We start from the raw sequence: 22,922 nt of genomic DNA, 5'->3' as shown, positions 1-22,922 counted from the left end.
AGCACTATCATGATTTAGAGGTAGAAGATTGTTACGTTTATAACTGTTGTGATTTTCTGACAGCCACTCACCCCAACATCTGCTTGAAGAGTACTGAAGCGCCACCTTGCGACCATTACGTGCATAACCAAAAAGGGGCTGCTGGGACCCACGTGACCTCCTCTCGGCGAAAGGTTGCTGGAAAAGAAGGTAGAGTCTATTTTGTTCCGAGCATCGACGAACGAACTCGGTATATTTAACATTATCTATAGTCTTTTTCTTAACCAATATGGTACATTATAATTCTGTGATTATTATTTTGCAATAATGAGTGTTCAATAATGTCATATAGACGAAGATGTAGTCGATGTTGGACAGATGCTTCACGTTGCGTACCGCAGTGCCATAACTAAGAATCAAGATGGTGGCTTCCAACATGTGTGCGCAAATTACTAGTTTGAGATACAGCGCGAGACTTTCGTAGTGTGCGATTAATAATCACTATGAACCGAAAGAATATGACACGGTCTATTTTGTTCAGATCTATCACTTTTGTAAAATGCTCCTTGTGAGGACAAATCGGCGCTCATGTACTAATAGTGATGTACTTTTTATGTTTTTTGGTGACGCCTCTGGGCCGGAAGTATTTGTCCTACCTGCAATATGATTTTTGGAAGCTGCCAACCCTTGTTGTATTTTATGCATTCTATGAATAAAGTGTTTTTCCTTTTCAGATCTTGTCTTTAAACCCACACGTGGCAATCCTTGAACTACAACAAGATGGTCAGGGAAGACAAGGCTACCTGGAAGTCTAACTACTTCTTGAAGATTATCGTGAGTAAAATTATGCAATACACCTCCACCCATATGTCTGTATTATATATCTCAAAAGAGTGTCATAGTCATAAGGAAGTAATGTATAAATTTAGAAGCACTGATTGAGAAGATGATGATAATGATTATTTTGTTTATTTATTTATTTGTTTTAATGATTGCATAGATTGTTGGGACAAACTGGCTAGTTTTGTAATACCCAAACTTCTGTACAAGTAGAGGCAAAATGTGCTCTTCTAGTAGGGTTCTAGTAAGTCTAGGGCAAATTGCAATTAGAATCATATAGACTTGAATTTGTGTAGCTCCAAGAATTTAGGTAGACTTTTGTGAATTGGGAATCTGTTCCCCACTGGCACAGAAAGTAACCTTGTAGCCAAACCTATAATAGCTCCTGTCCGCAAATGTTTTGTGATAGCCCCTGAGTATCCTCTCCGCAAATAGCAGAGAGGAGACTTTGGAGCAATAGGTTTGGATACCAGGCTAACAGAAGGTCCACCAGTACATAAACATAGCTTCTAGTTCTGCTACAGAGTAATGTTGCTAATGGTTGTGATGTTCTGTTGGTCCTGTAGCGACTGTTGGATGAATTCCCTAAGTGCTTCATTGTCGGCGCTGACAATGTGGGGTCCAACCAGATGCAGCGGATCCGCATGTCTCTGCGAGGGACTGGCGGTAAGTTTGTCGATCTTTCACTCGGTCGGCGACCTTCGGACAGATTTATTGATTGCCAGAAGGTCACTGAATTTCAAAATCCCCTGAGAGTCGATCATACTTTTCACCTAAAAATCTGACCAGCCAATTCCTAAAGATCATGCAATAATGGATTTAGGGCACTGGCTGTATTGCTGCCGAAAATGTTATTTTAGAGCTTGTGATGCCAGCTTTAGGAACTGTTGCAATTGAATATTGTTATGTCGTATTACAGTGTTTCACATGAATACACATTGTATGATGAATATGTTTAACACCTTGGCTGTACATTGCAAAGACAAGCGAGTGAATTTCAGTCAGTCAAGGGAGGAGTTCCTCCTTTAGGAATGAACATTACCCTGGGATGATGATTGGATATGATCAAGATAATAGTTCACCAGTAATCTTAATGTTTGCTGCTTGGTTTACTGTCTTAACAAATGAAATGTAAGACCAAGACTGTTAAAGTTAAACAAAACCAAGTAAGATTATGCTAAAGTTAGTAATGATCTCTGTGTAGTTGATATGTAAGATTAAGTTGATTAAATCTATTTCCAATCTGCTTTACGGTATCAGAGATCCTCATGGGGAAGAACACCATGATGCGGAAGGCTATCCGTGGGCACATGGAAAACAACCCAGCCCTGGAGAAGTGAGTAACTAGTATAGAACCGTTTCAACTTAAGTTTAATCTTTGACTTTTACCCACAATGTGAGTAGCATGTGAGTAGTTTGAACAGTGATCTGGCTATAACTTGGTTGTGTGGGTGTTTACAGGATCCTCCCTCACATCTCGGGGAATGTTGGCTTCGTCTTCACTAAGGGAGACCTGAAGGAAGTCCGTGACAAGATTCTGGAGAACAAGGTACAAATGTTTTAGTTTTTGCAAAATTGTGTCAATTGCTGTACACCATTGGTACATTGAGTCATTAAGAACTAGAATACCACCGTCTTCAGCTTACCTGTTAACATGTGTCAGGGCGATAGTATCAAAACATTGGCAGATAAGAACTTAGTTGTGTATAAGATAAAACAAGTAATGAACATGATGCTTATAAAATTTTGATATTCATATATCGTTAAAGATCTCTGTATTTTTCAGTAGTATCCAGTGTTAGATTATACTGCTGCGGGTTTCCTTGACGCAGGGGTTGGCAGCAGTCGGCCAGTCTTCACACAGCTCTTCCAAGTGGCTCTGTCCAGCGGGTCCACATATTTTTGTGTAGTACTATACTAATACTAATTGTCTTATATGCCCTGTGTCGTAGGTGGAAGCCCCTGCCAAGGCCGGTGCCATTGCTCCAGTGGATGTTTTCCTGGACCCACTGAACACCGGCTTAGGTCCCGAGAAAACCTCCTTCTTCCAGGCCCTCTCAATCCCCACCAAGATCTCCAGGGGCACCATTGAAATCCTGGTAAATAATTGTTTTTTCTTTAGATTGTTGGACCTTTTTTTCCCTACTTACATCAGTACATGGAATCTTGTGAGGGAGCTCTTCTATTCTACCTGACAGCTGCTAGGGAACTGATTTTAGTGGACATGATCATACTTACATGTGTAAACTATGGTACGTTTCAGTAGATTGCACTTAAAATTAGGGCCATGTCTTGCAAGCACTGGACAGATAGTTTGTGACACACTTACTGTAATTTTTTTAATTTTTGGCTGTCGTTTTATTTTTGTGGTGACTTTTCTACCGCAACATTATAAAACCACTAATATGTGTCTATTCCATCACTACTTTACAACAGAATTGTTTAATCCTCCTGTTGTGAAGTTTAGTCCCCGTGAAAATAAAGGAAAGTACAGTATGTGTAATGATGAAGTTTTGTGTTTGTTTTGTACAGAACAAGGTGTACCTGATTAAGAAGGATGAGAAGGTGGGGGCTTCTGAGGCAACCCTGTTGAACATGTTGAAGATTTACCCCTTCACATACGGTTTGGGGATCCAATACGGTAAGTTTTTTCACATTCTTAAAAGTTTAGGACAGAAAAGTAATTAGAACAGTCTATGTCAATCAAACCTTATTTCACAACAAATGTAACAGGCACATTATATTGACATACCAATATTTGCCTCCTTTCATGATTTGTGGGTTCTTATGGCATACAAAGTAGACCCAATCAGTCTTCACTACCATGATAAGTTTGGGGGGAAATCGTATGCCACAGCAATGTTGAACTAGCCGTTTTTTCTCATTTGCCTTTAACAGGCATCTGTAGAAGGCGTTTTGTTCACACAAATAAACTTGTATGTTGCGCCAATCTGTATCTATGTTGAAAGTTAAGCATTCAAGTAATAAGATACACGATGCAAATTTTGCTCAAGCAATTTAATGTGTAAATCTATCCAGTTGTATCTGTTTCTGTATCTGTTCTAAGATACAGATGCCACGACAAAGAGCAGAAGTTTTAAATGCTAAAGAAAATGATAATGATAATTTATGGGTTCTTGAAAATGTCTCATGAGTAAAATGAAATGTCAATGTTTCAAGTTTTTGAATAACAGAAGACTTTGTATAATGTCGGATTCAGCTCTTAAAAAAACACTTGAGCCTTTGTATCTGTACAACCTTGTGTCTTCTATGTCTTGAAAAATTAGGACATTTTCATTGCAAGCACCATCTTGTTTCTTAGTTAACATGTAAGATGTGATGATAACATGTAAGCATGTGTGTGTGTTTTCCAGTGTATGACAGTGGTTCAGTGTTCCACCCATCTATCCTGGACATCACTGACGATGATATCCTAGCCAAGTTCATGCAGGTGGGGCAGACATTCTATACTAAGTCTCTATGCTTACTCTTTGCTTCAAAGGATCAGGAATATCCTATGGAAAAGAGCTAGTTGAATCTCCCTGGTACAATGAACTTGTAAATACTGTACATAGCGTCTTCTCTGTCACAACCAGAGGAACAGTAGCTCTTCAGTGAGCTTAACTGATTCAAGATCACTTTCTCTCTACTTGTTTTGGTACATACAAACCTGTATTAGGCCACACCATCTTGATTTTATGGATGACATCCTCTGGAGACCCCAAAACTAATGCGCGGGGGCGAAAAAAAAGAAAAATCCAGCAAAAAAAAAATGCTGCTAAACCACAGGACTACTAGTACGAAGCTGGTATTGCGAATTGAACCACAGAACACAGTTTATTTGTAGGAGGTACATGTAGGTTGTCTTGTTCATCATAGCAGACTCAGCGCAAGTGATTGATTTTTAATATATTGACAAGAACGACCAAAGAAGTATACTACATGTATTAGAAGGTATTTGGCTCCAAGGACTGTGGATGATATATGACTGTGATGAGAATACTCATATACACCCATAAGGGCAGTTTCAACATACATGGCATTGAACTCCATATTAAGCATTCCATAGTTTACGCTCACAAATCCCTCTGCCAATCCCTCAATTCCTCTCCCATGTCTCTCATTGTTGCAAAAGAAACGTGTGAGAGCCACTCTGGATAGGTCGTGTTTGAAATTGTCTGGGCGATACTCGCTGGCCGCCGCGATCCTCTCTGTACAACTGTGCAAACGCAAAATCCCCCCAGCCAACATCGATGGCATACCAATCCACAAATACGCCCCAGTTTTCCGATAAGCCGGCACAATGCTAGCCTTTTGCGGCAATCTAAGTCGGCAAGTTCCGGAGTTCTGTGTAGCCTTGGAGGAGGTGATTTTTTTTTTTTTTTGGTGACAACAGGCGAAAATCAATGCGCGCGCGGATGTCATCCATAAGATTAAGTTGGTGTGGCCTTACATAATAAAACCCGAACAATGATTAATCACTTTAAAAAGTCTACTATTTAGGTGTGTGATAGTTAGGGCCTATCCTGAACTATCATGTAACCATACAGAAGAAGCTGATGTATGACATTCATGTTTACAGGGTGTCCAGAACGTCGCCAGTGTCTGCCTGTCCATTGGCTATCCTACCGCTGCCTCCGTGCCACATTCCCTCGCCAACGGCTTCAAGAACCTGCTGGCTGTTGCAGCAGAGACGGAGATCACCTTCTCTCAGGCTGAGTCGGTAAGAACTGAAGCAGCTCCTGCACCAGGCCTTGTGCAAAATGCAAGCAACATTCCTGTCCAGGTGTCATCCAATCAAACACATCCCCACCTGTTGATCCCCAAAGAAGTTACCAGCCAATCAGGTTGCCTCTTGCTGTTAGGATTGAATGTGATTGGCTGGTAACCTCCCAAAGTACAACAGCCTTGAAAGTAGAACAAACCCGCTCAAAGGGACAGATTGTTTGGTGGTTTGCCAGTGCCATTGTGTATTTTGTAATAAAAGCTACATGGCTCGTTGAGAGAGGGGTTATCTTTTACAGGTTGGGTAGTGTAGAATGAAAAATTAAAGAGACTTTAAACCGGATTTTGGCATGCAAAACAAAAAAGTTAAAAGATAAAGTATAAAAAGTTGTAGGGAATCATGTGAAGCATTAGAATCACTTCCAAAGCATTAAAGATTATAAAACTATAGTAACTGATCTACTTAGTAAGATTTAAGATTATACATTACAAGTACAGTTGCTGAACTAGTAAGATTATGCAAAGTAGCTGATCTACATGTAGTAAGATTATGCAACTACAGTAGCTGATCTATGATGATGTATTTTCCAGATGAAGGCCTTCCTGGCCGACCCATCAGCCTTCCAGTCCGCAGCTGCCACCACTGCAGCACCTGCAGAAGAAGCCAAGGTCGAGGCCAAGGTGGAAGAAGAGGAAGAAGAAGAGTCTGACGACGACATGGGCTTTGGATTGTTTGACTAGTCCGGAAATGTTGCTGCTGTAATGGTCCCATGATGACAGTGGTCATGGTTTTCAACTGACACACACATTGGATATGGGACCACCAAACAGCTAATGCCAACATAAGTCCCATCATATAGTCTATTAAAGAGAAATAGACAAAAACTTGGTTTGTTCTCACTGTTTGTTTGTTTCTTGGTTTACTCTGCTCTAAAATAAGGTACAGTAAGAAATGCAACAAGAGTCCGTAGAACACAAACCTCCGTGAAGTAATTATGGTGTTTGTTGCGTGAGCTAAGGTGCGGAGGCCAGGAAAGCGACCAGCAGATGTTTGATAGACTGTACCATACTACTTCAAGATGGAGGTGTCATTCTATAACTCAACATGACCTGAAAATGCTGCTACGGTGCCTAGAATTACAGTGCAACATTGGGACCTAAATATATACCCACATGCTAAATTTCAAATAAATCCATGATCAAAAGGATCTAAACAAACACATTAGACAAAAGAACAATACCTCTTGTAGGTCACTGACCACCTTCACTGATCTTAAGCACATGCTTAAGAGTTAGCAGTAAGAAGGTCAACCAATAGCTTTGAAGTATTACACACTAGGACAACGCCATTGTGACGATTCGAACGAATCATCGGTTCTTTAAAACATCAGGCGATACGAAATTAGGTCTCTGCAAACTACATTTATTCCACTGGTCGCACGAGCACCCTCTTTGGGGCCCATTCTCTAGTCAACTCCCCGTGTAACTGATCCCAAACCTCTCTCCAGTTCTGGGTCCTACCATTATCTCAAGATGAGGGATGACACTTATCATGACACTCATAATGCACTTACTAGTGTATGCATAGTACCCGGTATGTGTAAAACTTGAGATAGTCAATAGGGCTAAGCGACTGTCCATGTGTTTCATGTCAGGTACTTCGTATTAATTAGAAAAGGGCAGATTTCCATAGAAGGCATACTGTCGAGGATGTAGTACATGTATATCACATTTCCTTTTGAGCCTGAGGAAAATATTACTTTGCCTTGAACTTTGACCTTGCACACATGGAACGGTGTACAGATTTATTGTCTGGCGCTATGCCATATCTTAATAGAAGTATTGGACCATTTTCTGTCTTGATAAATGCTGGAGTTGCAGAGCCGACAATTTGGGTAAATCCATTTCCTTTCAGTGTTGTAACCACAGCTTCGTCCTTTCCATAATGACTTCTGCCAACACAGATGAACTTTCACTTGAAAAGTACAATATTTACCATCACCTACAAGGCAGTTAAATGACACAAAGCCCAGAACAGCAGCCTGCTACTTCGACGATCATCAATATTCTATTCTATTGATTTAAAGTTGTGTAATTTTGCCTAAGTGAGATTTGAAAAGGCTAGGGGTCCTACGATATCCGTTAGCACTAGCAGACCTCTATGATCAACAACTCTAGTAGTTGACAGAACCATTCAGATTTTCGTATGTGCAATTACAATAATGCCATACGTAATGGCGGTACTGTGTAATAAATTACGCATCGATACATTTGTACAGAGATTAGACAGTGACGTAAAATATTGTTGCCGAGGAGCAAAGTTGAAGTTGGCGCCGACATTAAGATGCGATTCTCACGCTAGTGCTGTTGCCCCTACTCTTCTCACCCCAGAGAGACCGTTATTCACAGTCATTTCAAAGTACACGGCAGAACAATGCATATCAGAGGTAATTACATCAGTGCAGTTTTGGTTATCCTTATCGTTACGGGTCGTTACACCCAGATGACCTTCGCGTCCGGAGGAGAGTTCAAACCGAATGTTGTCCACAACTCGTCAAGTCTACGCAACGGTTCTTCGGAAAACTGTGATGCCATTACGGTAAGCAATGGTTCTAACGCAGGACAAAGCGTCCATTTCAACATATCAGATTGTCCAGATAGTAAAACTCAAGTTCCTAAAGAGGAAGACTCTACCGACATCATGATCTTATCCATGACCATATGCCTTGGTGTCTGGTCAGTCGTGGCAAACCTCCTCCCAGTGGTGGCCGTCATTAAGCATGAACAGCTTCATACACCCGTCTACATCCTCATGGCTAACCTTGCCACAAGCGATGTCCTTACTGGCATATCCTACGTGTTTGGAAGTGGGACGACATTGTTCTACGTACAAACCGACTCTATCCCACCTAACGTTATGGCACGTCTCATGTTCACCTCGATGTTTCTCTCCGGCCTGACCTCCGCCTACAGTCTGATGGCCCTGACGGCTGAGCGCTACTGGTTCATTGTCCACGGAATGACTTATGTAAGCAATGTCACCAACGATAAGTGTATGGTCATGATTGTGGTCATCTGGGTGTGGTCTGGGCTGCTGGCGATGCAACCTGTCTTCGGTTGGAGCTGCGCGATGCGTGTTGACGAAGGCTGCCTCCCGATAGGTGGAGGGTTGCCTCACAGCTACGTCGTCCTCGTGCTTGTCTTCGTTTTCATCCCAATGGCCGCAATCATCCTCCTCAACATGGGTGTGCTGTGGTGCCTGTGGAAGCATGTGAATGCCATCACTGCCCAAGAAGCCGCGGTGGGCGCCCCGTCTAGTATCAACAGAAAATCCGCCTTTACCATCGTCATCATCACCATCGTGTTCCTAGTGGGATGGATGCCAATCTTCACCAGAATGGCCCTGTTCGCTACGGACTATCTTTCCCTTTACAAAGTGATGGTCTTCATCGTGCTGAATTCGGCAATCAACCCTGTTGTCTACGGTTTTCGTTTGCAGGAGGTCCGTCGCAGCGTTGCACGGCTCTTTGTGAACAGCAATGGACGCTAAAACACAGTTTAGGCCCCACCCGCCGGGTAGTTAACGGGCTGTTTTGTGTGTGTGTGTGTGCGTGTGCGTGTGTGTGTGTGTGTGTGTGTGTGTGTGTGTGTGTGTGTGTGTGTGTGTGTGTGTGTTTGCACTTTCGGGCGTGACCCCTACGTGGCCCCGTGGGACACCCTGCGGCTGCTGGGCTATTTTTTGGTCTGGCCGGGACCCCGAATCATTTTAATAAGTTGAACTCATTTGAATGTGAACATCAAGCTTGTATATGTAACCACATCTGTTAACCGTATACAGATGACCAAACTAAGCTGGCTGGGCTAAGTTTTGGAGACAAGAATCCTTTCATGGGTCCACTTTTTCTGAAGTAATAAATATACATTTTATGAAGTTTTGCGTTTGAGTCGTCGTTAATTTAGCTAATTAGCACGATTTTCTAAGTTGCTTTCATTATTTTTGCATTATTCCTCTCTCCATGTTGTCAGTATCATCATAGAGAACACATATTTGACATCAGTTTCTACTCTTTAAGCTGCATTCTTCAAACTTTGAAGTCCTCATACTGTCTTTCAATGACAAATATGAAATCTATTTCAATGAAAATATAAAAGTGATTGTAGAACAGAGCGACGCCATCATGTATGTTTTTATGAAACTAGCCATTAATAGTACTTTCAACAATTAGTATCTAACTTGCCATAGTGATTATTTAATGGTTGAAAATACTTGCAATTGGACCATTTATAAATGCACATAACAGCTTCCAAAATTAAATACTGCCCTGATGCTACGAATGCAGCAGATACTTTTATAACCATTGAATAATTTATAAGTCTAGGTTTGTCTATGAAGGTTAGACATCCAGGTGATGATATATACACAGGTAACAGTTACTTATTGACAAGCAACTGGATACAATTTGGAAACGGTCAGCGCTTCCAGATTTTATCCAGTTGCTTGAGTAGCTGTTACCTGCGTAGTCTATAGGTGTAATATCAAATGATGAAGGGCCTTCCCCAGCACTTCTATAATCACCACCTCTCGCATTAGTCATTCCTAGGTGCACTTACCTGTACTTTAAGTAAGATCATACCATGTGATTAGGTGTTTCATGATGTATTTTTGACATGTATGTGGCTCATGTGAAGAAAGGTCGAAATGTGTACGTAAACCGGCAAAATATACGGCTAATTACACAAGATAGAAATATTATGTTCTTGCCAGAGGGCAGAACTGAGGTCGACGTTAAGATAAAGTTCTCACGCAAGCTGTGTTTTTCTCCCTCGTCTCAACGCAACGCCAGAGAGATATGACTCACGTACCCGTCACTTTTTCAAAACCACGAAGGAGCAATGAAGTGCGGAGGCAACTATATCGGGGTATTGTTGGTGGTTCTGCTTGTCACAGTTCGTTACGCCCAGATATCCTCAGCATCCGGACAGGACATTGCTGAGAAGGCCAGCGACCAAACGGACATAGTCAACAGCTCAACAGTGCGAAAAGAGAACTGCAGCACCTCTGCGATAAGCAACATCTCAAAGGTAGGAGAAAATATCACTTCAAACGCATCAGAATGTGTACAGAGAGAAACACCATCTCCTCGTAATGTGTACCGGTCTGACACAATCACGATTGCATTGGTTTCTATATCTCTCGGCGTCTGGTCCTCCGTTGCAAACAGCCTCCCGCTAGCAGCCATCATCAAGCATGAACATCTCCACACGCCCACCTACATCCTCATGGCTAATCTGGCCGCAAGCGACGTCCTAACTGGCCTGTCATTCGTGATCGGGACTGGTACTACATTCTTTTATATACTGACCGATTCCATCCCGACTTACGGAGCGGCACGTCTCTTGTTCACATCGATGTTTCTCTCCGGCCTGACCTCCGCCTACAGTCTGATGGCCCTGACGGCTGAGCGCTACTGGTTCATCGTCCACGGGATGACCTACATCAACAATGTCACCAACGACAAGTGCAAGGTCGTCATCATCATCGTTTGGGTGTGGTCTGGGCTGCTGTCGATGCTGCCTGTCTTCGGCTGGCTCTGTACAAGTCCTGTCGAGAAAGACACTGACTGCCTCCCGATAGGTGGGGGGCTGCCTCGCAGCTACGTGGTCCTCGTGCTCGTGTTTGTTTTCATCCCGATGGCAGCAATCATCCTCCTCAACATGGCTGTGCTGTGGTGCCTTTGGAAGCACGTCACTGCCATCACTGCACAAGAGGCCGCGGTGGGCGCCCAGTCCAGCATCAACAGAAAATCCGGCATCACCCTGGTCATCATCACCATCGTGTTCCTGGTAGGATGGATGCCTATCTTCATCCAAATGGCCCTGTTCAGTAAAAATTTCCAGATGCTTTACAGAATGATGGTCTTCATCGTGATGAACTCGGCAACCAACCCTGTCGTCTACGGCTTTCGTTTGCGGGAGGTCCGCCGCGGTGTTGCACGGCTCTTCGTGAATAACGGTTAAAACGCCAACTAAGGCATTGGTCTCGATTGGAAGTTTCCCGGCTGTTTCTTTTTGCATTTTCGGGCGTGGCCTCTAGTCTCTACATGGCCCCGTGGTTTTTGGACACCCTGCAGTTGTGGGGCTATTTTTGGGCACGGCCGGGACTGTTTTTAATTCACAATTAGAATCAAACCGGTACCCGGTGACAGATTGACGCCGTAACCTAATCACGAAAACACCAAGAGACCCCTCGGTTTTCGGCGGTCCACTGTGGCCTCAGAGCCCGGCCGGGGCCACATCCCCTACGGGCGCCGGTACAAATGTGACCACAGCATAAACACTTACAATACCTTGAAATTATCAGGAACATTTTTCAAGAGCAATGGCAGAGAATCACGAGATGGAGCGAGGCAATCAAAGAATAGAACCGGAACAAGGATGTTGAAACTTTCCTATAATCCAATTGATAACCATAACATCATAATGTGAACCATTTCCAGTGAATAAGGAGTCCAGAAGCTGATGCAAGGCAGACGAATCAGTTGTAAAAGTAACAAAATTCCAACGTTGGCGCACCAATAACAGGTACGGAATTTCACTTGGGAATTTCAATCTCTAAAAAAAAAAGAAACTGTGATATGAAATTGGTCCAAAAGGGAACTTCTTTTCTAGGAAATTAGTTGAGTTAATGATTTTATATATTTAGAACCGACTGAGAGCGATTTTTCTGCAGTTGGAAATTCGATAGGCTTGCAATCCTGGTCGCCATGACCACGATCACCTTCGTGATACTGTCATATAATAAAGTAACTAGGTAGTGATCTATTTGTTCCATTTTTAGACGTATTGTGGGGTGAATAGAGAAAAGATGTTGGATGTGACTGTGACTTGTTCGCGTGCGCGCACAGTGTAAGATTAATTGCAGATTAGAATGTGACCTGACAGATTGTTGCTAAAAACTTTCCTTAGGCATTAATCTCTTTGGATTACACATTACTATTAGTCAGTAAATACTAGTAGATATCGCCGCATTCAATAACTTGAAACAGCTATTGACTGTTTCCGTAATTTGTCGTATACAAGCGCTTCAGTGAATAGAAGCTGTGTCTGGTACTCAGTGAAAATATCATCGAATCCTGTAGTTGATAGAGCCATTTAGGTTGTCATTGCTTCATTTACCTACGTCTGGGTATCGTCGTGACTATAAAGGTGGTGCCTTGTGATGAAGTAATTGTCTATTGCCCAAATAGACTAGATTTAGAGACAAGATGTGGTTTGTTTGCACGCCTTCACAATATGAGACTGGACGCACCAGGCTAAATTTGGTTCGTAGAGTGACATATGGCTTTGGAAGATTGATCTCATTCGTGTAAATCTTGGTAATCTTATACAGGCATTGTGGTGTGATGCATGCATGGTAAATATGTGATTTATAAAATTTGTGTCTTTATCTCATGTGCTCACGCTTGTAGCGCTTGCAGACGAAAACTGTAGACGTATTGAATGTACGGATTGTCGTCTTTATCTTCCCTGCATGAATCCAGAGCCATCCTGCACAACAGAATACATGAGAAATGGGTAATCATGTTGTTGATGATTCTCTGGCCGGGGTTGATCATGACGTATTTTGATATAACGTAGTATGTACAATCATACGTAGAACGACGACATGGAAAATGTTTTCATTGAATGTGTCTTAATTGGATAGTCTGAATAAAGACTGTAGACGATAAAACTTTTTTACACTGTCGCTGTTTTAATACATCTCTATTACATGGTTGGAACGCGGGATACAATTCTCAACCTGAAAAGCTGTAGATGTACAAAAGAACGTTTAACAAGCCATGCAGAAATTTACTACTTTCATCTTAGGGATCACTGTGCAATCACTAAGTGACTAGTCTGTCTCTATATATCAATACAATGCAAGGGAAAATAGTTTAAAACACTTGCAGGCCTCAAATCACCCAATATACACCTGTCACGGTTGCTCAATGTCGATAAAAGTCGACTTGTCGTCATTTGTACGATGATTGGCAAGACATTACTTTGATCACGTAATTACACACGTCATGCTTAAACGATAACCGAGTCGATGATGAAGACCAATAGGAAGACGCCGACTCAAATCAGGTAATTGCAAACGTCATGCATAAATGATGACCGAGCCGAGGATGACGACCAATAGGAAGACGCCGACCCAAATCACGTAATTACAAACGTCATCCATAAATGATGACGGAGCCGAGGATGAGGACCAATAGGAAGACGCCGAGCAGCAGCTTGTCGATGACGACAGCAGTGTTCTGCCACTCGTCTCTCACCAGCTCCTCCCTCTGCTTCTCCAAAACTTTGTCCACTAGGCGCTTCAACATGACGGACTGCAATGTAAAACAAGGTGTTGTCAAAAACCCATTCCCAGGGAAAGCGCACGTGGAATATCTAAATCTTTCTCTTTAATTGTTTAAATCAACATGGCAGAAATACGCATATACAATATAAATACATGTTCTCCAGAATTGCGTTGATGTTAACAAATCAGATCTATACGCACAGTGCAAGACCGAAGGCAAAAACTGGACTAGAATATTTGTCAACTGTATCGCAGTACTATACCAACGGCTACGCTCTTGTGGCGTCGCCAAATAAATCGGTTGGGGTGTTCTTGCATCAGATTTGCATTTTACAATGGCCGGATCATAAAAGTTGGACTTTCATTGTACTGAATATACATGTACATTGTTGTCAAGATCATGTTGTTAAATTTTGCCAGAGGTCCCCATAGTAAAACCTCATGTACCACGTTCAATTCATATTGTATATTGCCTAGTAAGAGAAAATTACCATCTGATGCACTCCCCAACCACACACACAAAAAATGACACGAGCTATACTATAACAATAACCAACTTGGTCATCACTTTTTCGCTGAATCATCATGAAATCTTATATATATGGTAGTATAGTACCACATTAAATGAAACTCAATGCACATACACATGTTTTATTTTGTTTTATTAAGAAGAACCCACTGTTCCCCGCGTTGGCATCACTAGTCAAGGTTCAAGGTTATTTCGAAAATTGCCAACCCACCTGCTCATCAAGTTTCCTCTGCATCATCGTGTACGTTCGGGAAAGATCGGAACTCCTGTTGTCATCCTGCCGGTCGAGATTGACTTCCACGAAACCGTACGAAGTCTTCGGACGGTCGGTGATGACACTGCTGCTCTTGTCTGAAAGGTTGTTCTGTTGCTTATCTGCCTGGAGGGCTTGGACACGGATGTTTTGTCTGAAGACGAATCTCACCTTCTGGATAAAAGTTCTGAAGAAACATACATAAAATATGTGAAGAGGAAAACATAGAGATGTCGTTTTTAAACCCTTACCGACTGCTAACAATCTGCTTGTAGATAAGTTATTATATATACATATTTCTTTCAGATTAGATGAATTTGTACGTAGAGCCTCACCCGCGGTCTATATAATAAATGTACCTTGGCATGGGGAGGCTCTGTTAAATCGGCCTGAGGTTTCCCCTTTTGTGGGCATACTCTCTAATCAGCTGTCAGACAAATAGAGAATCGGCTGATAGGATGGCAGTTGGTTAGAGGCCACGCCCACAAAAGTGGAAACCTCAGCCTGGTTTAGCAGACCCGATCCAAGGTATACTGTGTTGGCCGTGAGCGAGGCTCTGCGTAGGAGACTGATTTGTCGGTGATAGAAGAGCAATGTTTACCTCAGCCATTTCGGTACTGGGGTCGGCTTAGGTCCGCGGAAGTGTATGTTCAGCACCAGAACTGTGATGGCGGATGAGATGGCGACGATAAACACACTAATGCCGAAGAACTGACCTGGCGAGAGAAATTCTGAATGTTAGTTACCATCAATATATAATTTCATCAGCCACTGTCTTCAAAGCCGAAGTCAAACCCCCCAGTTCTAACATATGTTCTAAGCACATTCTTGAATATTCCAAAAGGTGCTGCAGCTGCAGCACAAGACGGAATGACACGTTCTAGATTAAGCCTGTTCACTGAACACACTGCGCACGCGCAGGTTGAAGGTGAAGGCCCCTGATACATGAACAAAACACGTCTAGACAGTGTTATGCAAACCGACTGACGGAAGCCATATATATGATTCGGACATGGTCCAGACAAGAAATGCTAGGGGCCTTCACCTTTGACCTGTTCATGCGCAGTTGGATCTGTGAACATGCTTTTACGGCAAAGGTAACCTCTAAGCAGATCTATCGGTGGCAATGACCGTATCCAACTGGCAAAAGGAGCCATTGTTAGATCTGCTTAACCCTGGGAGTCCAGACACCGTAATCGGCGCGCCACCGAGCACCGCACGCGCTCCCAAGCTTTCCCGGCCCACCCTCCTGCTGCCCCCCGAAGACCGACCCCGCCCCAATCTCCGCTGTGGGCCGGGAAAGCTTGGGAGAGCGTGCGGTGCTCGGTGGCGCGCCGATTACGGTGTCTGGACTCCCAGGGTAGATCTGCTTGGAGATTACGGCAAAGGTCCCATACCGATGAGCGGAATGTATCGTGAGGTGGCCGGCAGACTCTCGGCGATGAACTGCGCGAACACCACGAGGGACAGCAGCATGGTGATCCCCACCGACAGCTTCTCCCCGCAGTCGGACGGCATCAGGAACACCAGCAACCCCATCACCGTCATCATCGCACACGGACCGATGACGTAGAACAAATAGTACAGCGACTTCCTGTAAGTAACATGAGGTTAAAGCACTTGTCACATCCACTGTGTGGTTGTTCTACATACGACGGCACAAGTACCGCAGAATTTCACCTTAAATGTACCACCAAAGATGGCATATCTATATTGCAATACAGGCTTATAATTAGGGGACACCAACTGGAGCCTCACTTTGGTGCATGGCCCCTAGCTAACCCCTGAATTCAAAATGGTCGCCGTAATTGGCAAGAGATCTATGCACAGCACACCACGATTGTCAGAACAACGTCCTCTATTTTCTGTTGTAAACCCCCATACGTGCGTATGTAACATGGGCCAAACTACATATGTTACAATTAGTTAGGGCATTTGAAAACTGCATTTGAAACGGTTCCCCACATGTAGCGTCCGTACGTGATATGGAGTAATTAACAACCTTTAATAGTTAAATTCATATTGTGACTTCTATATCAATATATATCCTGCCTTGCAAAACAGTGATTATGCCGCTTCTGGTGATCGTGGGTTCGTATAATTTTCTTAGTGTTTTCGTATTTCTAATTCTTTCGTCTTAGAGTTTTTTTTTATATTCTATTCTTACTATTCTTCCTAGTCTGTTGTGTAGGGGTCCTTCTCGATGTGAGTGGTTCAAAACCTGCATCAATGGCCGCGCATGGGGCGATTGTCGTATTAAGGTCGCCTGAGTAGCGCAGAATGGAAGCCGCTACAGACCTTGCGATCTAGCAATTCAGCCCCTAGTTTCGAAGAGAGAGTAGTCGGCCCACGCAATAATAATAACAAAAAAATTGTTACCTGCGCATGGATATGTAGAAACTGACGTCAGGGTACGGTTCGGGACAGCAGGCGTACACAAGTTCATTCCTCCGCGCTACAATGTCGACCAGATCCCACTGTTCGTTGAGTATGAAGTTGCCAGTGTCACCCTTGGCATTCCTGAAATATGTTACAAAAAAACAACAGTAATAAGCCAGCATTCCCATATTGCCAATCTCCGTATACACCATCTTCCGCCTCACATCCTGTCACTCTACAATCTACGGACACACACCAAGACAAGCAAACAAACGAACAAAAAAACACACAGCCCGAAAACAATCCCTCCTTTTCACGGAGCGGGGGCAAGAACACCTTGAAATACTACCACTGAACTTACAGCTGTCTTATAGCTTTTTGGTACATAAAATACACAATAAACTTTCTCTATTTTTTGGCGACACCCCTGGGTGGATGTATTTTTCTGACAACAACGGGTAAGGGTGACAGGTTCTCACCTGTTAGTGACGTTGACCTTGAATCCGTCGTAGGTCCAGGAGCCAAACTGAAGTACGCACTCTTGTTCGTCATACGGGAACGTGTACACGTTCATCTTACAAGAGCTCAACATGGTGATAGGGTAGAGCCATGTGACGTCACCAGATGACGTAATGATGGCGTTGGTGTTCGGGATGTCACTGGATTCGTCGCCTTCGATTCTATACAAAGATTCACAGGACGTAAACTTGCAATTGAATAACACAAAATTCAGACAATGTTTTGCGAAGGTTCACCAGCACAAGGTGTCACTAGGGTGTCACTACTGACTATGGGTAAACATCGCTAAATTTTAAATGATCTATGAATGAAATAAAAAAAATGAAAAACTAGAGACCGAGAGGAGCAAGAGATATGCAAGTACCTAAACTGTTGACTTTAAATCGTTAAACCGTTAAGCGCAGTTGCAGTTGCAGTAAGTGCATTTATATCTTATTGTGAGAAACTATGAGTGCATGAAGTTTATTAACACTGACTTACAAAGAAACTCTGAAATGCCTTTATCACTCTATTTCTCTTTTCTGTAGCTGAAAAATGACACCTAAATAATTTTGACACACCTGTTGTACAGAACAATGTCGGGTGTCCATATGTCGGAGCTGGGGATCCGTATGGTTGTCGCATCGTGGTACGCTGACTCGTTCCACTTGAGGTACTCATCCTTCCAGTACTAGATACGGCAAATAGATAAGAGAAAGAGATTTGCAATAGTTTCTTAAAGGCTTTCTCCAAATCTAAATGCAAAGGTTTCGCAAATAAATAACTGCAAATTGTATAGGAAAAAATGTATTTACCAGTCTCATCCATAGGTTTGTGACAATCTGCTGGTTCTTGGCGTCCTGCCAAAAACAATGATGTGATACATATTTATTCGAGGCAAAACACATAGGGGACCTAAGCCTATACATGACTTACTCTTCCTCCCAAGAGCTATCTACCACTCAATAAGCATTACCATAGCATGTCCAGAAGACAAGATATCAAAACCGGAAGTTCCACTGCAGTACTATAACAAGAGCTAGGGGGCCCAAAATCTAATAGTTTTTAAATCTCATGTCCGGCCCACTTACCAAATATAAAGACAATCCACCCGGGCATTCTCACACACGCACCCGATAATTTATTGGCGAAGGTATACGTAATGATAAGTTTTCTTGGCCTACTTTCCGCTACTGAATGCAAACATGAATTTTTACAGATACGATAATACACATTTCAATAGATCATATGTTTAGTGAAATGATGACTGATACATGGCGGTGGTGTTTATACCACCAAAAGTTTCATCACCCTAATCCAACCCTCATGATTGACAAAGGACGGGCCAAATGAAGCTAGTAACGTTAGCTGTGTCGTATTGTACACTCATGGACATGGGTATCTTGCAGTTAATAGCCTGGCATACGGATGTGGGCGTGTAACGTTACGTCATCAGTAACGTAATCCAAGATGGCGTAACGCAGCTCGTACGGTCCCACAATGCACCGGATCTGTCTCAGTCACAACAGTACAATACAGACAGTATGCGGGGACAGCCAGCTTGTAAGACAAGCTCACGTAAGGTGGGGCTTGTTTGCACTGTAGATTATATAACAAGTCTATTTATGATCCGCCCCACCCCCTCAAGGGTATTCTGCTGACAACAAACAACGAATTCTTCAACAACGCTGAAAAAAGGTTGAACTATGAATCATTTTCCGGCCATCTCATTTGTAGAATGCAAAAGTTAACAATCATAGATTTTGTCTTTGCTGTAGACTTTATACAGGGGATGTGAAATTGCAAATCCAAATTGAAAAATTGTCATGTCGTGGCTCATAATACAGAAACATTATTTCACTGTGATCAGAAATACACAATGTCATACCATAGGATAGGTCCGTGTCACTGATCAAAACGAGTCAAGTTCTTATCCAGTAATACACGTGTGCAATCTATGCAAATCTGTTAAATCTTACATGCATTTGTTGTGACGACACCACTAACATAATTCCACCAGGGTACATAATTCCGCCACCCTGAAAAGATACGTCTAAACAGATCTCCAACCGAAAGTCCCCAGTATAATGCACTCCTGTGTAATAACAATCTTTATTGACACAACAAAAGTACAGCGACTTTCGTAAGGTCTTCTAAAACCATACATGCAAGCAACAAACAATATAGAAATTGTGTATGCCTGGGGAGTGCTGCACTGGAGATCTCTCAAACCCTATGTTTTTCAAAGTGGTGGATTCATGTAACCCGGCGGATTAATGTTAAAGGAAATCCGAGCAATATTAGGGCCAGAAAATTGGATTTTGAAAGTCAATTAATTTAGTCATTTCTATACCTGATTACTTCAAACAACACTATCACAATGTTTAGTGGCATCCATGATGCAAGAATATGACGTCTGTGTGACGTGAGAACTTACTGAAAATCGTCGAAGGGGGTTTGTAGGCTCGAGAAACTAATAAGGGGATCATGGTACGGTTCGTTTTTGCTAAACAGTGTTAGTAAATGTCACATAAAGATTTCAGCATTTCCATTCTTTGGCCCTGATATTGCTTTGGTTTCCTTTAATGAAGGTTACGTAGATGGAATGATTTTGCTCACCACTCGGTTGATCTGTGCCAGGGACAGGTCAATGGCAACGGTCACCGCCGTTTCACTCTCCAGCACGGGCCTCGCTTTGGGAACGTAGTTCTGAAGCAAGTCCGTGATCAGTCGGGACTCTTCGGAAACCCCGAGCACATCTGATACAGAAAGGGCGATAAGAATATTCAAGTAGAGGAATATTCCACGTGTTAACGATACATGATCTAGATAGGACTGACTCATTTAGTTGAAGTTGGTAAGACCTGCCATTGCGTACAATGCTTTAAAGACAACCTACTAGTACTTCCAATAAAAAAGACAGATAAACAAACAAGTTAAACATGTTGATATGTCCATAATGATACTAGGTCATCCTTGTAAAGCGATAATGTGCATGAATGAAAAAAGTACTTGCTTCCTCTTTATATCTATTCGTATACATATTTTGTTTTCTACATAAATATTTAACTATTCCCTAAAACAACTGCACTAAGCCTTGATGTAACGTTAAGCGCAAACTTACCTCTCCCAAGAAAAAGGACAACCACAGCAACAAGACACCGGATGCCCCTCATATTTCTTCAGATGACCTGAAACGAAATGTCTACAAGTATGATGTATAAATCAATTTAAGAAGTGCTGTGTAAAGATTTGTAATAATCTAGATGGGCTTTTAGATTGTATGTGAGGACGTTAAAATCATAAAGGCGTATTCATGTTGTCATTGATTTTGTCCAGTCTGTTCAATTGAACTCAAAGTTGAAGGCTTTGTACTGATGGCTGAATTTGTTTTGTCCGGATTATTCTAAATGTAGCCTAGCTTGGACCAAAACAAGGACTGAAAAAACAACAAATGGTGATTTCTCGCTTTGCACCATGTGGCACTGAAACACGCACACTTTCAACAAGCTGGTGCGAGGCAGATTCATACGTATCCTATTTATCATGCGTAGCCCTAGGTCCTCCTGTGTGAGTGATGCGGAGAATCGTCGTCTGAAGCCTAAAGGCACCTATGTGCTGAGGCGACCGCCCTAAAGCGGGCGCATACCTCTAGCCAAGCAGAAACATGTCCGGGGAGGGCGGGTGGGTACGCTTCAGGCTCCAGACGTGGCCGGAGGACCCGGAGCTCACATGAAAGTGTACTATGGGGCACTATACCTTATTTACATAGGGGGTATGACGTCACACCGTCTGACCAATGGCTGTGCATGTTAAAAAGTATCCTATTTATCATGCGTAGCCCTAGGTCCTCCTGTGTGAGTGATGCGGAGAATCGTCGTCTTTCGCTTTCGCCGTCTCTGGCTGTTGAGCCCATTCCTTCCGTTTTATTCTCCACATCAGAACATATTAAGATACTTGATGCCTTCTCACCTGCCCCTCTCTCATCTTAACTCTTCCCAATCATCCCTTGCTCATCTCCCTTATTCTTATCTTCATCACCCCTCCCTTATCTTACCCCTCTCTCATAAGATGCCCACTCTCATGCCACTCTCACATTTTGTCCTACCCCTTCCTCATCGCGCATCCATCCTACCACCAGCCTTTCCTTACCTAAACCCCTCTCTTACCATCCCAAACCTAAGAAAAACTTATCTTCCCCCTCCGATGCCTTTCTAACAGTTTGTACCGCATAATTATTAATACCTTATTCCGACAAAGTCTCAGTCCCGGACGAGTGCAGTTCCCTTGTTGCAATGACTTACCAAAAAAGAAAAGGTTTAACCGTGTCAGAGACTGCGCCGTACACCCAACGCCTGCTTGAACTTGAACCGCGCCCTTCATGATCAGATGGATTAAAGCCTTCCTTAGACCTTACCCACTCAAGCTGGACTGTCCGATGCTATTACCATGGAACATATTCCGACTCCACCTATACCCCTGACTTTCCCAGCCAAAATTACCAGAGCCCCGCGCTCCGCTGGCTCTTAAGGCTGAAAATTAGTGGATGACTTGACCTGACAAAACCCCCAAATTCCGTCCTCCCAACCTTCCACAGCCCCTTAACAACATGAGACTACGCCCAAAGACAAACAAAATGTTGCATATCCAATTCAGGAAGACTCATGTCACACACTATCGATTTGCTCCCAGAAAAAGGGGAACATTCAACGAATGAACATTACGAGGGTGATAGGCGTTATCCCCCAGGCTGAACTCTAAGAAAACTCTTACCAGGACTCAAAGCGTACCAAACAAAACAGCGCTTATACTTCCTCAGGAAGGTATAGCCCCTTCATCTCTGCAATAACGACCATATTACGGTGCATACCTCCCACACTCATCCCGTTCTCGAAAATGCCGCTTCAGACAGCCAAATACGTGGATAAGTGAAAAAGATCGAGGGGGTCGAACAACCGCCACCCTGCGTGTGGAATAATACCTCCTACGCCACCGCCTACTCCCAACTGGAACTGCTACCCATCCGCTCACCGCGTAGAACTCTGAGACATTCACTGAGATACTCTTTAGCAAGTACTGCTATCAACTAGAGGAAACAACAATGTTCCCGGTCGCGACCGTCAAATAAACCTGACCCTCACCATGACTGGACTGGATCTTATACGAACAGTGTATACCTGGACGGACCAGTTCTCTGAACGCCCAAAAGTAATCTGACGCCACTTAAGGCCCTTCTGGCCGCCCTGTTCCCTTTTCCCCCGAAATAAAACCATCCCCAAATGTACAAAACCTTACGGGCTCCAACTCCGACCTTTCACAGCCCAGCTCGCTACGAGTGTATTTTACCGACATCTGGACGTCGTCGAAAC

General features: G+C 43.0%; 4 protein-coding genes across 5 annotated transcripts; 3 read left to right on the top strand and 1 right to left on the bottom strand.

Moving 5' to 3' along the window:
* The first annotated feature begins 65 nt into the window (after positions 1-65).
* Positions 66-6,433, top strand: LOC136425717 (large ribosomal subunit protein uL10-like). Of its 2 annotated transcripts, none has more exons than XM_066414654.1 (10): positions 66-189; positions 714-813; positions 1,386-1,485; positions 2,080-2,155; positions 2,281-2,368; positions 2,772-2,918; positions 3,352-3,460; positions 4,194-4,270; positions 5,402-5,539; positions 6,133-6,433. In XM_066414654.1, exons 2-10 carry the CDS (start codon positions 760-762, stop codon positions 6,283-6,285), a joined length of 942 nt encoding a protein of 313 aa, XP_066270751.1. In that variant the 5' UTR covers positions 66-189; positions 714-759; the 3' UTR covers positions 6,286-6,433. The 2 variants fall into 2 exon arrangements, with proteins under 2 accessions (XP_066270751.1, XP_066270750.1); XM_066414653.1 differs by having other exon boundaries at positions 67-189; positions 5,402-5,542; positions 6,136-6,433.
* Positions 6,434-8,168: 1,735 nt separating this feature from the next.
* LOC136425718 (G-protein coupled receptor 6-like) lies at positions 8,169-9,477 on the top strand. The gene has a single exon (XM_066414655.1). The coding sequence runs from the start codon at positions 8,246-8,248 to the stop codon at positions 9,092-9,094; it is 849 nt and encodes a 282-aa protein (XP_066270752.1). The 5' UTR covers positions 8,169-8,245; the 3' UTR covers positions 9,095-9,477.
* Positions 9,478-10,437: 960 nt separating this feature from the next.
* LOC136425941 (G-protein coupled receptor 12-like) lies at positions 10,438-11,562 on the top strand. Its single transcript, XM_066414862.1, has one exon. The coding sequence runs from the start codon at positions 10,438-10,440 to the stop codon at positions 11,560-11,562; it is 1,125 nt and encodes a 374-aa protein (XP_066270959.1).
* A 1,478-nt stretch (positions 11,563-13,040) lies between these two features.
* Positions 13,041-20,899, bottom strand: LOC136425788 (neuronal acetylcholine receptor subunit alpha-7-like). Its single transcript, XM_066414734.1, has 10 exons — positions 20,678-20,899; positions 20,173-20,312; positions 18,369-18,413; positions 18,135-18,244; positions 17,535-17,735; positions 17,056-17,196; positions 16,074-16,270; positions 15,278-15,392; positions 14,635-14,863; positions 13,041-13,922 (listed from the first exon to the last, which is right to left on the bottom strand). The coding sequence occupies exons 1-10, from the start codon at positions 20,727-20,729 to the stop codon at positions 13,764-13,766; spliced, it is 1,389 nt and encodes a 462-aa protein (XP_066270831.1). The 5' UTR covers positions 20,730-20,899; the 3' UTR covers positions 13,041-13,763.
* Positions 20,900-22,922: the final 2,023 nt, after the last annotated feature.

Source organism: Branchiostoma lanceolatum, chromosome 19 (genome assembly GCF_035083965.1).
Source record: "Branchiostoma lanceolatum isolate klBraLanc5 chromosome 19, klBraLanc5.hap2, whole genome shotgun sequence".
NCBI classification, from domain to species: domain Eukaryota; kingdom Metazoa; phylum Chordata; class Leptocardii; order Amphioxiformes; family Branchiostomatidae; genus Branchiostoma; species Branchiostoma lanceolatum.
This window is presented reverse-complemented; position numbering and strand designations above follow the sequence as displayed.

Bases quoted from the DNA above. Each gene is read 5' to 3' on its own strand.
- LOC136425788 (XM_066414734.1), bottom strand. From the start codon at position 20,729: ATGAGGGGCATCCGGTGTCTTGTTGCTGTGGTTGTCCTTTTTCTTGGG. The intron at 20,313-20,677 runs GTAAGTTTGCGC...TTTCTGTATCAG, and splicing joins TGTCCTTTTTCTTGGGAGAG to ATGTGCTCGGGGTTTCCGAA. The intron at 17,197-17,534 runs GTGAGAACCTGT...AACATATTTCAG, and splicing joins AAGGTCAACGTCACTAACAG to GAATGCCAAGGGTGACACTG.
- LOC136425941 (XM_066414862.1), top strand. From the start codon at position 10,438: ATGAAGTGCGGAGGCAACTATATCGGGGTATTGTTGGTGGTTCTGCTT.
- LOC136425717 (XM_066414654.1), top strand. From the start codon at position 760: ATGGTCAGGGAAGACAAGGCTACCTGGAAGTCTAACTACTTCTTGAAG. The intron at 814-1,385 runs GTGAGTAAAATT...TTGGTCCTGTAG, and splicing joins ACTACTTCTTGAAGATTATC to CGACTGTTGGATGAATTCCC. The intron at 2,156-2,280 runs GTGAGTAACTAG...GGGTGTTTACAG, and splicing joins AACAACCCAGCCCTGGAGAA to GATCCTCCCTCACATCTCGG.
- LOC136425718 (XM_066414655.1), top strand. From the start codon at position 8,246: ATGATCTTATCCATGACCATATGCCTTGGTGTCTGGTCAGTCGTGGCA.